Raw genomic sequence first — 18,295 nt, forward strand, 5'->3', positions numbered from 1 at the left:
CTCCCCTCCCCTCCTCTCGGTTGGAGAAGCCAGTTGTCAATCACACAGCGCGTCCCAGCTCCCGCGCCTTCCCCAAGCCTCTGCGCGAGGAGGAGGGGGAGGGAGAGTTGTTCACGATCCTTTCTTTTCATTAGCTGCCCGGCGCCGTCAATCATCCAGCGCCGCCAGCAACGGCCGCTCCTCTCGCCCCTTCTTGCCCCTGTGGCGGTCGCCCCCGCCCCGCCCCTATCCCCTCCTTCCTCCTCTCAACTCCGCTCGACCCAACTTGCGCGGCCGCTCGCCCGCTGGCTGCGGGGCTCTGGCGGGGCGGCTGCGGCGGGCGGAGGCACCAGCGGCGGCCCCTGGCGGGGCGGGAGGGGGCAGGATGACGGCGGAGGCGCGGGGAGCACCCGGCGGCGGCTGAAGGCGGAGAAGGGGCGTGTGGAAGCGAGCGACTGAGGAGCGGGGAGTGGAAGCTTGCCCACCCCGGCTAGCTCGGCCCAGGGGCGAGTCCGGCCGATGACAGCGGGCTCGGCGCGGGCTGGTGGAGGCGAGCCCGGCTGAGGGGGGACACGGAGCGAACGAGGCGGGAGCGGGGCAGCCCCGCTGCCGAGCCCGACCCGCGGCTGCTCGCGTCGCGCCCGCCCTGGGGAGAGCGGCAACCCGGTCCTCGCCGCGGGAAAGTTTGGCGCCCGCCCGCGCCGCCGGGCAAAGTTGTTGGGTTTGTTTGTTTGTTTTTCCCTTTCCTCCTCCTCCCCCCCCCCCCTTCCGCTCCCCCGCCGGCCGCCGCTACCCCCCCGCCTCCCCGGCCGCCGGCTCCGTGCGGGGAGGAAACAGCGAGGGAAGCAGGAACTGAGGAGCGAGGCGACAGCCCGGACCCGGGAGCCTCCCTCGCACCCGGCAGCCGGCATCGCCGCCGCCCCGCTCGCCGCTGGGACGCCAGCCCTCTCCTCCCCTCTTCCCGTCGGTGTGGTGTGTGCGGGCAGGGAAGACTCCGTTCTGTTGTTGGTTTTTTTTTTTTTAAAACCCCTTTTTTGCCCGCCCGCTTCTCCCTCCGCTTTAATATATGCTTCTGGAGAGCGACGTCCCCCCGCGCCGCCTCACCGCCCAGCCATGTCGGCGGCCATCTCTGCCGCGGAGAAAGTGGATGGCTTCACACGGAAATCGGTGCGCAAGGCTCAGAGGCAGAAGCGCTCGCAGGGCTCCTCGCAGTTCCGCAGCCAGAGCAGCCAGGTGGAGCTCTCGCCGCTGCCCCAGCTCAAAGGTACCCGTCTGGCCTCCTTTTCCCCCGGCCCCCCGCACACCCCAGCCCTCCGGCTACAGGTGCCGGTGCCCTCGGCCGCCCCGGGCTGCCCCTTCTGACACCGCTTTGCGTGCCCCGCGCTGCCCTGTCGCTGCCTGTCCCGGCTTGTCCCCTTCCCCCGCATCCTCTGCCCTTTACCCGTGTGCTTTCCAGGTAGGGGACCCCGCAGGAGTGATTCCATCTGCGGATGGGCTCGCATCCTCCGCTCGGGTAAACAAGTGTCGTACAGGTCGGTTCTCGTTTACTGCCCCGGGCACTGGCTACTCTAACTCGCCACCCCTTTTCTGGGTGATTTAGGAGTAAGTGTTGGGCGGGCAGGTGTGCTTTTTGAGGGCTTACTGTGGGAAACTTAGACGGTGAGTTGAGTTCAGGAGTGCGGGGAATTGAGCGCTAAAACCTAGGAGCGAGTGGTGGCTCCTCCCACGGGGGGGATCTTGCAAAGAGGAACTCTGTGCCTGTGGCATAATATCCTGAGTTACCGGAGAGAGTTTGCGTTTGGCTTATTTGTTCCTTCCCATCACTTCTAGACGGTTTTGCTTGTCTTGTTTTAATGGTCAGGAGTTGCCTCAGAGATCTTCTCCTGCATAGTGCTGTATACAGGCACTCACAAGTGAATGAAAATTGTAGATGCTGGCATCGCTGATGTTAAAATAGGTAGTGAAGGTTTTATCCTCTGTACTGGAGCTAAAATTTGAAACGATTCAGTTTGTTAGATTACAAAAATAAAACAGAAGTTAAAATTAACTTTCCACACCTTTGAACATCAAAATAAATTTCTGTATATTTCTTCTTTTAAAAATGACAAAAATAGTTATTAGCTAGAGAATATAAACTTGGTATTGGAGCACTTGACAGGGACCTGAAAAATAAGGGAGCAAGATTACCTTAACATGACCCAGCATACGAATTTTACTTCCACTAGTGTTAAAAGTCTTGAGGTTTTTGAAGGTGCATCTTATGACAGTGGAAAAAAATCTCTGATTTGCAGCAAATATCCAAAATCTGAATGAAATACAGTAAACTTAAAAATATTCCTAGGTAGTAAGTTTTTTCTTTTTGATTTTTATGGCGTTTACAATCATGTCTGTAGTAGTTCAAGTCAATTTCTTTTCCCTACTCTTGAGGGGCAGATGTACATGAACCATAAAACTAGCTATTAGCATAAATGTTATTGAACGTGGATAAGCCTGGGCAGGAGAGTAACAAGGGGAGGATTTTTTTAGCATGCTTATTGCAGTGGCTGTGGGCATTACTTTCAACAGCAGGAGGGGTGTTCTTGCTCCTTGTTTTGGGCTTTCTTTTCTCTGTGAAGTTATGTCCTGTCTTGGTACACTAGTTTGATTTCAGGGATTTATAACCAGAATAATTTGTTTGAAATCAGTATTTAGTTTCTCCTCTTCACATGCTGTATAGACAGTATATTTTCCTCAGAGATCATTTTTGTAAAACCACACTTGAGACGTTGTAAAAGCACTTGGTAAACATTGCACATAGGTGGCAGACTTCAGAAAGTTTGAGTCCTGATCCAGCAAACAGTTAAACATACATACTTCATGCAGGGAGTAATTCCAGCTTAAATCAGCAAAATGGCTAAGTTTACATTCTTTGCTGAGCTGGGACTTTTAATATTAAGGTTTTAACTCTCTATGATTAAGTCCTATAGTTTGTGAGTGCAGTTTTACAGCTTTTTACTTAGAACAAAAATTTTGCATGGTATCAGCAGCTCAGATGTTCGGAAATTTGGGGCCATAAACTTTCAGAGGAATTTCTTCAGTTGGGCAGAGTTTTATAGTAGTTTGAATTGCATTAAATTCTTGAAGGAAAATCACATCTGTCTTTATGCTTATGATTTAAATTTAAAAGCCTTGCCCTTTAAACCTGCTTCAGAACATAAATTGTGGGCAAAATATACTTTTATGAGTTACAGTATCCCAACTAGTCAGTTAGCAGAAAGCCGGGCAGCACTCTTCTGTGTGTTTTCTCCCTTGGGTTTGTGACGTTAGATTTGTCCTGAACATAGCTATGGACATAGGATGGTTTCTCTCCATCTGCTTGAGGTGCCCTCTCTCCCGTCTTCCCTTGAACCTTCCCTGCCCCCCAGACCAAAAAAGTGTCTAGAAAGAGTTTGCTCTCTCTAAATGTATCATTTTGCAAAACCCCTTGTTCAAATCACATACCTCTTGGGAAGATGAAGCTTTGCTTTATTCTTTAAAGCCAATATGGAATTCAGTAGTAGTTGTGATGCTGCCAATGTAGTATGACCCAGAGAGTACTAGCCAGCGTTGCCAGGGAGGGGCTGAAAAGGAAAGTACAGTTGTCATACTGATGCCTAAGGGTGCTCAGCATACACTTATGAAATCAGATTAAGGTTATTGCTTTTCCAGATATCTTCAAATGAATGGTTAAATCTGAGGTGTTTGAAGCCTGTATTGGGAGAAAAGTAGCATTTTATAGGTGAAAAAGCAGTTTGGTATTATGCTGCTCCAAAATGTTTCATCTTGTTTGTAGTTACTCTCATTTCATCACTTTTAAGAAAAAAAAATATTCTAAGTATAAACAGTATTCTAAAACTCCAATGGATTTGTCAGACTGGCCTAAAATGCTTGCATCTATTTTACTGGGAGATGTTCCAGAAGAAAATTAAAAATTACCTGTCCACTTTAAAAAGTACCTTCTTGGGTAGGTAGTGTTGTGGGTTTTTTCCTTTTATCTACGGACTGTTGTTTGTTTGCCACCGAGATGGCCAGATCATGTTGTGTAACACACTTTTGTAGTAGTGTTGTTTGAAAGCCTGTAGACAGATAATATTAAAAGTACATATTTCTGGAGTTAATTGTACTACTGCTGTATATTACCAAAACTCCTTAATTTGGCGGCTTATTGTATCACTGCTAGGAGAAGAAATACATCAGTAATTAGTAGGTAACAGTCCAAAATAGTAGGTACTCTTCACTTTGGAGATTTTGTTGGGGGAGTGAGATTGAGTGGAGGGGCAGCAAGATTGTGTGTTGTCATTAACATTCAGCTTATTTTTGTGTGTGATGATACCTATCATTTTTAGATACAAGCTCAGCAAACCTGACCGGTATCAGGATACATAAATTAGTAATGTGTTCTTCAGTTAAATTAGCATGTTCCTGTGTGTTTGTTATTCAGGAGAGTGTCCATTTTACTGTATTACTTAAAAGCTGATTAAGAAATACCGAAGATCCAGTGACTGTATTTAAAATTAAAAGGGGGAAAAAAAGCTTGTTAAACCTGTTAGACATATACGTTGTCCCCCCATCTCCTTTTCATTTTGTTACTTTATAGTTTACATAATACAAATCCTTTGAAAAAAATCTGCAGCCAAAATAATGTGCTGGTTAACAGCAGTAAGTTATTGCTCAGTGAACAGTTCTGAGTGTGTTGAGGAACTGGCAAAGGAAGTGTTATTTTTAATGTCTTAAGAAGGGTAATTTTGTTTCAATAGCAAGTCGTTTTGAAAGATTGCAATAGCACATGTATCTCTTCTTTCAAAAATGAAGGTAGCTGCAACTCGTCTGTGGAACCTGATCTGACTCATCACAGTAGAAGTATGCATACTTGTTTCTGTCACTTTTGGTTGAAGCAGCACGTGAAAATACAGGTGGAAAATAGTGAATAGAAAACATACAACTTGTTGCTTTTATTTAGCACAATTAATATGGTCTGTAAGGTTGTAAAGCAAATATACCTTCCCCCCTCCATGTACCAAGCATGTCAAGTGCAGCTGGAATGAATAAATGTTTCCTGGTGCCTTTCTGTGATCTTCTCAACAGTGAATATCCATTTGGGAAAATACATGTCACTGCAGGTTTATTTCCTATATCATGCTCAGATAACAAATATATGAAAATAAATTCTTAGTATTCACTTCCAAATTAAACCGTTTCCCCGCAGAGAAAACTCTGGCCCTTACAGCAGAACTGGAAAATAGTCCAAAAAAATCTTTCAATTACAGGCTAGAGATGGTTATAACTATCTCTGCAGGGCTGAGATGTACAGTGGTGAAGTATACCGGGATACCACATTTTTAAGAAGACCTTCCAATGTGTAGTTTCAGCATTCAAATATGGGGTCTAAAATAGGTGTTAACAACAGTGTTTTCTTTACTTAAACCCTTGAGAGAGAACTTGGGTTTGACTGAAAACCAGGTGGTGTGTTCAAGCCAAGCTTTTGTGGAAATGGTACAGGAAGGCTTAATGAAATTTTACCCATAAGCAAAATTATCATTATTAAACCTGTCGGGGTCAGTTCCAACCTTAAGCTTCAAATGTTTTGTGTAATATAGTGTGTGCTTCAGAGTGACAAAATAAGTGGAGTTTAAAACAGCTGAGAGGAATTATCTTTTAATATTAAAGTTGCCTTTGCTCCCCAAGGGAAAAATGTACTTCAGAAATTTCAAATGGTTTACTTTTACTGCAGCCTTAATAAATACTTGTAAGTGAAATGACAGTTTTCTCAGATTTGCACTTTTTTATATCCCTGATGATTCATTGTTATTTCCTCTTCTGTAGTCCTCCATCCTATACCTTTTGTGTTCAGCATCCCTTGCAACTACGTTCTTCTTGAGTGAGTTCTGCCTTAAGAAAGCTAATCTTTATTTCAGATGAAGGATGAGGATGTTCTGTGATGAATTTAGGTTTACTCTTATGTTTCATGTCAGCAGGGTGCACTGTAAAGTAGTAAAAAGTTCTATTTAGTGAAGTTACAATTTTGGGAGATAGAGAACCCATAATAGCAAAAGAAGCTTTAAGAATTTTTTTAATATTCTAATGTAGTTCCATGAAAAATGGGCTGTTTAATTTTTTTCTATATTAAGGAACTGTTCCTAGTTTATGGAGTGGAACATTTAGTCTTTAATTCTTAACAAATTGACCTTTTTTATCCTTAGACTTGAGTTTTTGGTCTTAGAATATACTTCCATCAAGAGCAGCTCCTAAATATAGAGCCTATTGACAGCCTTCACATGAACTTTTCTATTTAAATCTTTCACATCTTCCGTGTGCCAGCTTAGTATCAGATTTCTTTTTCCATATTAGTTGCTTTCTAGTTTAGTCAGATATTAGTTTTGCAGGTGCTGAATGTAATGTTAGTTGCTGTAGGAAATACAAATGGAATTACTTTATTGTTCCAGGCTACCTGATCAAAATAAGACTATTTCAAATTTTTTTTTTAAAAAATCTATCTATCTTAAAAGTATTTAGTACTTTTGAAAAGGTGCCGTACCAACAGTTCTGGACAGATTAATATTCTGTTTAAGCATAAATGGGGTATATGTTGCATTCTTATGAAAAAAGACATTTTCCTTGGGAAGGGTATGAAATTCAGCTCCCATACCATTGTAGTCCTGACTCCTGTTTTAATCGAGCAGGATAAATTTGGATTTATAGTTTCATAACAGCATGTGGATTTTGAAGTATGGAACCACAGCCTAACTAGATGAATAGGTAGTAAATAATGTCTGTTGTATAAGACTGCCTTGGCAAAATGCTCTGCTAGAAACTGGACCAGCAGTGACAGCTTCTTCTTAATGTCTGAATCATTGATTTTTATCAGGGAGTTACTGAACTAGTTTCTGTTAAGTTTTGCTGAGTTCACGGCCCTGTTGTCTACAAGATGCCTATTTCATAGTATACTTTTGACTTAAAGGCAGAGCTCATCATAGTTAAGGTCGCCTACAATATTCCTTCACAAGACCTTATTCTCAGCTGCGTACAGCGTTGCTAAGCTGTTTGGACTGAAGTTTTCCATGCCAAGTATGGACAGTTTTATTTGGAACTGTTCCTCAGGCTAATTTTCTTAGTTTCAGCGAAAACAGTTCAAACTGCTTCTAAGACTAAAGTAAAAATAAGTTGTATATTGTTAATATATATAAAAAAATTAACTGTCTGGAGGCTTAATGTTTGCTGTGCTTTGGAGCTCAGCATGTAGTTCTTAATGCAAATTGATCTAATTTGGTCCAAATACTAAGACATGCGCAGTAACTGTTGTAGCTCAGTAGTGAGACTTGATTTGGTATCTGCTATGCTATTCTGTATAGATACATTATCTACCATGCTACTCTCATCTGCTATGCTCTGTGAGGCTACTATGCATGGCTTTTCTTCATGGGTTTTCTCGTCTGTAGTAGTGCTAGGCATGGCAACTAAGTGCATGGACAACTTGTATTCTTCTCCAAGCAAGAACCCAGAAGTGTATTATAGGTGAGGGGACAGTATGGAAATGGTGGGCTGATTTAGAGAAGCTTCAGTGAGAAGAGAGAGCAGAAGCTAGCTCCTCTCCAGTAGCTGCATCAAGTTCAGTATCTAGAGTCTCAACACTCCTGTTGGCTCTGGAACTTCCTAGAAATGTTTCGTATCGTACTCTCTTCTAGTTTTTTCATAGTTTTTCATTGCAACCATGGTTTTTGAACTTCCCATGATGTTCCTTCATGGGCTTAGGGTTTTTGTTCTCTACATCAGGAACTGATTGCAGATGAGTTGGCTCATCAAATAGTGTCTTTACTTGAGAATTTAAAATAAGGAGAACATAATTTCAGTGACCATGATTAGAGCATGAAATTCACTTTCAATCATTGCATTTAGTAGTGCTGCTTCTGGCTACTCTGTTTGGCGGGGTGTGGGAGTGAAGCTGAGAAAGGCTGGAGAAATGTAGATGCAGGGTGCTAGGCCTTGGTATTTTAAGGGTATGGAGGCTATGGGAAGAGATAGCACTCTGATCAGGATTGTTGGTGACTTGTAGCCTGCTAAAGCAGTAGCATGTATTGCTGCTGTGAATATGGTGAAAGGAAAAGGCTATAGATTTTTTTTTTTTCCCTAAAGATTGTGCTGTTGTGTTGCTCAGCTACCTTTGGGATAAGGTTTCTACCTTGTTCTCATATCAGGTTCCATGTCTCTGCCATTTTTTCTCACTATCTTACTGAGCAAAGCTTTGGTGAAATTGGTAGTTTTTGTCAGCTTCATCAATATGGTAAGGTTCAGAAGAGAAAAATGATTTTGCTGTGGAGTTGGGAGGTCAAGGAGGGAGTTAACAACAAATGTATTCAAGAATAGTGCTCCAAAAAGATGATGTTCTAATAAGTGATTTTTTTTTTATACTGCTGAGAATTAAAGGCATTAAAGCTATTCCTTACCATTACAGGAAAACTTTCAATATGTTATGCAAGTTTACTTTTTCAAAGTACTAATTAGAAGTTTACATGTGAGACTGTCACACACTTGGAGAGTTCATAAGCTCTGGATAAGAGGTGAAAGCAGCACAGTAGATTTTCTCAGAACTGAAAGGGGGGAGGTGGGGTAAGCAAGTTTAGTTAGAGAAGGACAGTGTGGCATGGACCAGGAAGGCTGATCTGAAGAGCAGGAATAAATGTCACAGCGATTTGCCTGAATATGAAGGGGGTAACAACTTTGTTTCTGCTGTTGCTGTATTTGAGAATTAGCACGGGGCATCACTGTGTAAACAAGTGAACTTTTAGAAGTGATTTAATAGGTTACTTTGTTTCTGTAGATGGTTGGTCCTTTGAAAAATAAAACCACAGCTTTTATTTTAATCTCTTCCCAAGTAAAATTTTATGGGAAAGTGTGTGGGGGGAAATGAGGTTTTTAAAAAGCTCCAATTCTGTGTAATTGGGTAAAGCTTTTGAAAAGTGGATTATGTTTTTAATTAAAAAATCTATGCTTGCTTAAAATACGGCATATGTGTAAGACTGAAGTCCTGTTAAGCAGCATAAATTTTGGTTCCATGTGTATGTAACGGAAACAAGTGATGAGAATTGCACTTAGGTTTTGAACTGTATGTGAAATTTGTGCATTTCAGCATTGGTTGGTTTCTGTAGGAAAACAGTAGTTAATTATTTTGAGGTGAAAAATTAAGATGTATATGTCAGAACTCCCTAGGGAGGCATAGGTTGGGTCCCACAGTACTGTCAGGAAGGACAAGGTTTGGTAATTTATATTTGTGTATTTTCCCTTAAGAGTAGGAAGCAGGAGCAAAGTAAATTCAGTACATGGAAATGGTGTAAATTGAGTTTAAAAATAGCTAAGAGATTTTGCCAAATGGGAATATACTTCAATGTAGGATCCCTCATTACTGAACACTTGATGTTTACAGTTTTTGATAGAAAGAACATAACTGGTAGAATATGGTTAAAATAAATGAAAAAAGTAGCTCGACATCTTATTTATGAGGCAAAATGCTTAATTTAGGTGAAGTGGGTAAAGAGACCCTGCAGGTGCTTAAATGTTCATCTGCTCGGGATGATCTGTTCCCATTGGGGTCAGTGGGAGTTAGGTCATTGAATGCAGCAGAACCAGGATTTCACCAGTGTTTCCAGTCTAATCTTAGTTCTTCCTACTGTAACACTTATCACTATAAAGTATCTCATCTTATTTGTCTGAGAACTTTGAAAATTAAGAAACACTGGTTTAGCCAATTCTTAAAGTATGTATTTATCCAAGGAAATGATCCAGTATCTGTAACTTCCACTCCGAGTTACACAGATATTCAAGGGAAGAGGAGGTTTTTCCTTGGCTTTTGAAAGGCTAGATTGCATGTTTCCTCTGGCACAGATTTCCTATTAAATTACTCTCCTATACACCCCCTTCACACATTTAAAATACGTGCTAAATTAGCTGCAAAATTAGTTTCTGAACTTCTGTGAAGTAATGTTTAACAGCTAGCCCTTGGTTTCAGATAAAAGGTATTTTTATACTGCACTCAGGGTTAATTTTGCCATGTGAAAATGACATGAGTATTTCTTCAGTTTCTGGGAAAATACAAACAAACTTGATTTGTAATGTTGACTTGCATCTCTTTTGTGATGTCAAACTGGAGCAACTTCCGAGTCTTACTCAAAATTTATTTTCTTCTTGGGTAAGGTGAGGAAATGATTGGGTAGGAATAAAAGTTCATAGATTTAAAATCCCACACCAGATCCACTTATGGCATACTTCATTATCAATGCTCACTAAATATAAAACCCCATAATTTCAGTCAGACAGGAGTTTTGCAGTTGACTTCATGAAAAGGGAACTTGCTCAAATTGTAAATACAGTTTCTGTCCTTTCAAGCTTAAAAGTTGCAAAACAACTTGTTTCGGTCTTCTGGTAGAGCAAAGTGTTTATGTTCCTATGAATAGAGAATGTTTTTACTACAGGACTGTATAATGGTTATTGAGCTTAAGTTTTTACTGAGTCTGTGGTGCACAACTTTGGCACCTGCTTTTCAGCTGTCTTTATGCCCTGATCTTGTACATACAGAGCACTACAGCTGTTGGGGGTGTGTGTGTGTGTGAAACAGGGAGCAGAGCTGTTCAGGTTATTCTTCTTTTACACTTCAATAAATAGTATTTCTTTAAGAGCAAATGCTGCTTTTGTTTGGGGAGTAGTATAATTAACAATATTAAGATTATGTTAATATAATTAACAATAAGCAGCATCATACCGATTGTATGATCTTCTGATCTCTTTGATTTGACAATCTCAGAAACTTGGTCCGTTGTCTCCTGTTGGTAGAGTCTCTCTGGTCTTGCTGGTGGTTAGTTTTCCTGGCACACGAGTGAGTTACCACGAGTAACGAGTGGCTGTGTGCCAGCCTCTCTGTGGGTGCTTTCAGCTTGTGGCTGATACAATGTAACCTGAGTGAGAGCTTTAAAGAGAGGACCTGTTCCTATTCCCAGGATTTTACCTTGACCTTTATTTGCCCTCTTGTTAGGAGGACTTCTTGAAAGCATGTATGTTTGACTGTAACAAAAACCTTTGTGTTTCAGTATAACAAACGCTATTTAGGAGTTGTGTGTTCTGTTTTGGGAAAGCAGTTTTAATACTTGGGCCTTGGTATCAACTTTTGTGATTTGAAGTTAAAGGTTGCCATCTATTCCATATTCACATCTTCTGAGAAACACTTTCCCATTCCAGAAATCAATTACTCTCCCTTCTTTCCCAGTTTAATGACCTGGCTGTGCATGTTAATTCTGTATAGGATTTATCACCCTTAAATTTAGCACTCGTCCTTAAAGAGGCAGAGTTCCTATTTTAAATTATTTTAAGATCACTATTGCTTAATAATCAAGAGCTATTACACCTTTGTCAAGCCAGTGAAAACATTATTTGGGTTAATGGCTTTCATGCAGGAGAGAATGCTAAACTCTTAGAGCCTCTGGTTATATTCAAGATAGGCCTGTGTTGGCATATGATCTGTCATTAAAGCTGCTTGATGGTTTTTAAATGCAGACAGCAAATACAGTAGCAGTGTATGCCAAAACCATAAAGGAACGCACTGTGGAACATAATAGTAGGCTTACTGGTGGAAGAAAGCTTGTTTCAAATACAAGAGGAGTAGCATAGTCGTGTGTTTTTTTTGAAAACATACACTTCAGCTGTGGTAGAAGTGAAACTGCTTTGCCTTTTATAATAAATACAGCATGCATCACTCTGAACAAAACTTGTGTACGGTTAACCATACGCAAATTGTGTAACTTCTCAGTACTTTCAAAAGCAGCATTAATTCAACTGTGTCAGGTCATCGGACAATATTTTTTCTGGATTTTTTGTTGTTGTTGCATGTGGCTGAATTTCAATTAGATTCTGAACTGGTGGTGTGCTCTTGAGGAAGCCTTTGTATTGCTCAAGTTGTACACTTCATTAAGGATGACTTCAGGGTGGTTTATGTTCCCATTCCAGTGGTTGGTATGTTTGAGTTGTTTGTTTGTTTCAGGAATCAATGTTGCTTTAATTCTCCTTTTTGAAAAAGTATGGTAGAAATGAGGTGAATTGTGGCAGACCTGCTTACCAGAGTTTTGTTATTTAACTTTTTGAGTACCAAGAGAATGATTTCTATTATATTTTGCATCTAACTGCATGTTGTCTTCTGTAATTAGTAGGAAATAGGGCTATTAATATGAAAGCACTTCAGCAGGATGCTTTCTTACTGCCTGAAGTGTCTTGGTTCACTCAAATCTTTGTTAAAATTAAGGGATTTAATGTGGCAGTAGCTGGAGACTCTTAACTATATGAGATTAGAAGAACCTTGGAAGATGGTAGAAACAATCTAGATAAGACACTTGCAGTTTATCATCACTACAAGTAGTCATGTCGCAGAATTTGTGACAAATGTTGATAGATCAGCATAGGGTTTTCAGATTTTATGGCCTGATTTGTTAAGGTCAGCTGCTGGCCACGCTGAGTGGCAGATGAGACTGTCTGAAAAAACAATATCTGTTATTGGATGGAAGATAGCTTTTCAGGAGTACTTTTAGTAAACAACTTTAAAAATTATCTATAGCCTAGACTTTGTAACTAACTTCATAAAACTAAATGAGGATAACAATCAACAATGACTTTTATTCACACACATCATTGTGGTTTAATTCTGATGTGTGATTTATCTTTTTTCCTTATTTTTCTTCCCTTTCTTCCCTGGCATGTATCACAGAATTGATCTTAAATCCAGAATATTCTAATGAGCAAAACTTGTGATTTTTTTTCTTTAGCTATTTCAAAAGAAAATTGATTTACTGGCTGGCAGTATGATTTTGAACAGTTTGGTTTTGGCAGTTTTAATTTGACTTTGCACGACTGGTTGGAGAAAGACATACGTTAATTTGGATAAAACATGCTATAGGGACAGTTGAGCAAGTAGGGTGTCACGTTGTATTTTTGAAGTACTGTTCATGTGGATCTCTTAATGCAAGTCCTGCCTGACAACCATCTGCAGAATAGTTTACCTATAAGTGGAAGTACAGCAGAAGCTCGGCTCGTTATCTTGATTGCTTCTTTTGCAGTCCTTATGATTTCTGAAATGTAGAGGTTAAGTGTTAGTATGAGCGCATGGGTCCTAGACAGGATTGACCAATGTACCTTCTGTACCTTTCATTGGATGCCAAGTCTTTGTTCTGGTTATTTCCTATATGTAGTATGAATTTCCTTTTAGCATGATGTTTGAGAATACCATTTGACGTTTTTGTTTTCCAAACCTCCTTCTCTAGTGGACAAACCTACTACTGTAGAGACTGCTGGTGAACTTAGAAGAACATTATATGTCTTATATCTGACTCCCTTATCTGACCTGGAAAGTCAGAGCTCTGTTTACTGAAAACACACAGAGGAACTTACTTAGCCCCTTCCAGAATTCCAGCAACACCTGTAGGCTTTGGGGTAACAGGTAATTTGAAAATATATGCTGTTGAACTCTGATCAGAAGGGGTGGGTGGGAAACCCACAGTCCTAGCCTATTAAGAAATGGTACGTATTCCTTAGGGTGGCAAAGTTTTCTGTGTGAAAAACCTGAAAATACGGATTACAAGATTCCTTGGATACCTAGGGTGCTGTGCAAGTGCTTGTCTGAGTAGCCCCACCATTTTCAATTGGACTGTTGAGCTACCAAAAGCTGGAATTGTGGGAACCTCTTAGAGGTGTACAGAGTTACTGGAGAATGTTATAGACTACCAGTATAGCCAAGTACACTGTGAGACTTCACACAGGGGCTATAATTTTATTTAAAAATGAACTTAAAGTGATTTAAAAAAAACAACAACCAAACAACAAAACACAACAACAGCCAAAACAAAAAAAAACGCACACCAAACAAAAACAAACCCACAAAAACACCGAAACAAAACCAAAAACAAAAAAACCCACCCTACACCAAATTGTGTTATTCAAAAAAGTAGCAAACTTAATGTGTAGGTAGGATTTTTCATTTATCATCCCACTGTAGAAGCTTGAGATATGGCTCCAAAGGAGGCAGCAAATTAATGCAACAGTTCACTGCATCCGAAAGGAGTTTCTGCTCCCATCACTAACCTTGTGTGAGAGTTGATGAACATCAGGCCCCTCCAGAAGCCATTTAACCTCACTAATATGGCCATATTATTGAGTTAAAGCAGCTTGCAGAAGAGTCTGACAAGTTCCAGAGCCAGTGTTGAGGGATGGATGTGACTAGGAGCAGAGAAGGGAAAGGGAGGAATAAATGGCAAGGGAGTAGCGGGGAGAGAGACCTCTCTCCATTTCATTGTCAGCCAACTATTTTGCTGCCTGTCAAGCTGCAAATGTAGACTTTTGAGAACTCAGACATTCTGTCTGTCCCCTGTCGTAACATCAATCGCATCAAAACTCCATTTCGTAAAAATACTTTACCATGCCTATAACATAAACATTGACACCCAGGTGCTACAAGAGATCACAACAATAATGCACACAAGAACTGCCCAGAACAAAAATAAATATGTATATGTAGGTTAAACATGACTCCCTGTGCTTGATTTATCTAGGCTAGGTGGAGTTTATGAGAGTAACTCTTCTCCAGGCTAATGGCATCTCTGAGAAGTGCAGGCTGTAGAACAGTGTTGATAATTTACTGATGTAAAGAAATAAATAAAAAAGCAAACAAACCCAAATACTTGATGTCCCATAGTACATGTGTTTCTCTCTCCATGTCAGTGTTATGGCCCCACTCTGCTCTAGCAGATCCCTCCAGCATTGAGTACAGCTGCATATAGCATGGTAAATGTATCCAGGCTACAGAGGCTAAATGCTAAACTTCACACTGTGGTATATGGCAAAACTATGGCGTGATCCTTGTCATGTGTCAGTCCTTGTCTGTATTTCAGTTTGTCAGGGAATTCTGTAGGATTGACGACCATGCTCGATTTCCTCTAAGGAGGGATGCGGTACTTTGAGGACATAAACAAAATCATTGTTGTCCTCTTAAGTGTTTGAAAGGGCTGTTTGTCAACTGCTTTAAGGCGCTGTCAGAGGAAAACTTCATGGTGGTTTCTCTGGCTTCTGCATCTTCCTGGGGTAGCTGTTTCAGGACAAAGTAGAAATATTTAATTAGAGATATTTAATTGAGAGGGTTTATTTTGTATTGGCAGTGAAAATACCTTTTTTAAATTTCCGATTTGTGTAGTTGAGAGAGGAGTTTTTGTGGACTTAGATTCTGGTTCCTGCTACTGAAGCAAGGTTTATGTTAGGTTCTCTGGCTTTGTACAGAAGGTCTTGGGTAAACAATTCTGTTGGAAAAGGAGAAGTATCTCTCTTTTCCTTCCAGGAGAAATACCTATAAACATATGAGAGAGGCTGTGGGAAGATGTCATTGTAGTTCCCTGGCTAGTGATACAGTGGTGTTTGTCTCTCCAGTTATAGACTAGTGAGAGGTAGCTCTGTGATTATGAACTGTCTTTCCCTATCTATATTTGTTGCCCCTCTCTGAAAAAAAACACACACACAAACATTTTTTAACTCAATATTCCATGCTTAGACTTGGATTTATGACTATAAATTTGAAAGTATTTGGTTTAGAGGCAAAACTGTACAATCATGCAGTTTTAATGTTTAATAACTTCTGTTCAGGAGGAACTTCCAAGTCAGCTTGTTTGTAACTTTTTATCCTTTGATATTGTGGCTACTGTCTGTAATGATCAGGTTTTTGTAAATAGTAGAAATAGTTTGAGACCTTCAGCATTATGAAATGCAAGGATGAAATGAACTATTTTCATCATTTACAAACATTTTGCCATCTGTTGTGGAAATGACCAGAGGCAATGAACATCCTTAGAAAGAGTCATGGTTAAAGTGGATCATAATTTACAATAATTCTTTCATGTTGGATGGAAATTTTTGTCTTTAGGATTTCCTACCATTATACCAAATTAAGAGTAATTTTTCTATGGCTGCCTAAAATGTCATTACTACCTTCCCAAGGACCTCAGATCAACTCAGACAGCCAACCTTTCAAAGAATGTAACAGTGGATTTAAAGAATTTCCTAAGTCACACTTCTGTTGAGCAGTCTCTAGAAAATAAAGTTGAGGCAATTGCATTTTGATCACCTAGATCAGATGGTGTGTAGACCATTTTTTGAGGGGTGATTTAAAGTATGTATCTTGACACTATTCCAAGGAGGATTTGCCTTTGCTCCTTCTTTTTCTGCTTTAGGCTTCCTCATGTTTTGTTTCGTTCCCTCCCTTCCCCACCCCACCCCAAAGTGTCTTTTCCAACAGCATGCAGCAATTCAGGGACAGGCTGGTAACAGAATTTGGCTTCACTGTAATCCTCCCCCCCAGTGCTTCAAAATACAGCCTGTCAACAAGGTTATTTTATTGAAGCATCCGCTGTCTGCTTTGAACTTACATTATCTTCTATGGTCCTTATGGTATTTAGGGTATTTGAAGCAAAGCAGCTATCTTGAACTTCAGATGTATGGTGTAAATCTTGGTAGATGTTAAATTAAAACTGGTTTAAAAATCATGCCACAGGTTGTTAAACTTCTAAAGCTAAAGCCTCTGATGTTGATGCAATTAATGGTGGCACAGTTTATTTTCTTCATAGAACTGGAATAAGCTATGGCAATACTATTTTTATCGTGGTGTAGAGTTGTCTAGCTTCTCTTGTGCTGGGATAGTTAAAGATAAGGATTTAAAAAGTTAAGAATGTTATCTGTCATAAGATTTATAACATGCCCAGGACAAATGTGATATGTGTCAAGCAGGGACTGAGCACATGAAGACAAGTAGTGCTGATACAACAGAAGAGGCTTTCTTGTTACCTTATGTATTACCATGGTTGAATATAATTTTAATCTCTTGCATATGTTTTTATTTTATGATTCCCCCTGTAATTATGGAAAATGGATGTAAGCATAGAAGAAAATCTTACCTTTAGTTTTGCTTTGAATGATGCGAGCAACAAAACAGATTAATGGGCAGGTTTTTCATTTCAGAAAATGTGTCTTATTGAGATAGATCAGATTGCTAATGAAATGGACTGGTGATGCATGGCAGGAGAGATATGATCTCTGTTACTCTAATGCCTAACTAAAAGTGGCTAATGCAGGGATTTCTTTGATATTCTAGGAAAGGTAATCAGTGATTTGATTATTTTGTCTGATTTCCTGTTACTTGCTTTTAACCTTAGGTCTTTAGTCTGTTTTAACCACTGTTAGGAGTATTCAGATGCTGTCTGCTGGCTTTTGAAACTTCTAGGTAAATTTTGGTTAACGATACCTCATTTTATTGAACATCAGCTAAATACTCTTAGCTGTGCCTCGATGCTGGGGTTTTGTAACAGAGTATAGTGAAGTTTGTAGTGAGGAAAAGTAAGAGTGGGTTTGACTCCTGTTTGAGTCTGGCTATCAGCTTGGGGCTAGTGTCAGGAAAAAAAGCTGTCTTCCCTGTGTCTGTTCCTTAAATTAAGCTTTTTGGATTTTATCCTCAGCATGTCACTGTTATTGCTTTGTTGCTATGATACAATACTTACTCATGCAATCCACTGTAGAATATTAGAAGATCTGAGCTGAAATGTTATGTAACTTACAGATGTTTTTACAGCTGATGTTCATTATTTTGCAGTGTAACAATTCCTGTCTTTGTAGTTATCTGAGTGAAATAAGCATCTTGCAAGATTTTTTTTATTCAAAAGGAAAATGGTTAAAATTGCAGAATTAACATTCAAAAGCATGAATTGTTCTTTATGAGGGTGTAGTTACTGCTAGGTTTTTCAAAAGCTCACTGAGGTTGTTATGCTCAGTTAATAGGATCATAACTGTCAGATGGGGAAGGGAATACAATACAATATTTTAGTGTGCGAACTTTCAGGGCATAGCGAGCAGTTGGGATTACAGTGGAGGCGTTTAGGTCCATTTTAGCAATTACTTTTTGCTTATGGAAATGAAATAATTCTATCAGATAATTATTGAATATTAAAGCAACTGTTGACTGTTGTTTTTCCAGCCACTAAATGGTAGGTGTTTTGTTAAGAAACTTGAGTAACTGGCATTATCAAAGAGTGACTTGTTAAACTTAGAAACTTGAAATGAAGTTTGTTTAATTGGAATAATCCTAAAACAATAGAGAAGCATGAGATCTTTTTGTGGTTTGTTTAGATTTTAAAGTGCAACTTAAGATTTTTCAGTACTCAGTATTACAAGGCAGTTGCTTTTTTTCTTGTCTTGATAATTTCCTTATGATGAAGCAGCAGTGCTAATATCAATACTG

The 18,295-nt window shown here is 40.0% G+C and overlaps 1 protein-coding gene across 2 annotated transcripts in view; it reads left to right on the forward strand.

Annotated features, from left to right (window-relative positions):
- Positions 1-222: 222 nt before the first annotated feature.
- PPP2R5A (protein phosphatase 2 regulatory subunit B'alpha) overlaps positions 223-18,295 on the forward strand; it is a 46,383-nt gene continuing 28,310 nt past the window's right edge. Inside the window, exon 1 of one of the 2 annotated variants that reach the window (XM_064446187.1) lies at positions 223-1,243. In XM_064446187.1, the coding sequence (XP_064302257.1) occupies positions 1,093-1,243 (151 nt within the window). In that variant the 5' untranslated portion in view covers positions 223-1,092. The remainder of the gene's footprint in view (positions 1,244-18,295) is intronic. The other variant, XM_064446188.1, reaches the window with a different exon arrangement.

Source organism: Phalacrocorax carbo, chromosome 3 (genome assembly GCF_963921805.1).
Source record: "Phalacrocorax carbo chromosome 3, bPhaCar2.1, whole genome shotgun sequence".
NCBI classification, from domain to species: domain Eukaryota; kingdom Metazoa; phylum Chordata; class Aves; order Suliformes; family Phalacrocoracidae; genus Phalacrocorax; species Phalacrocorax carbo.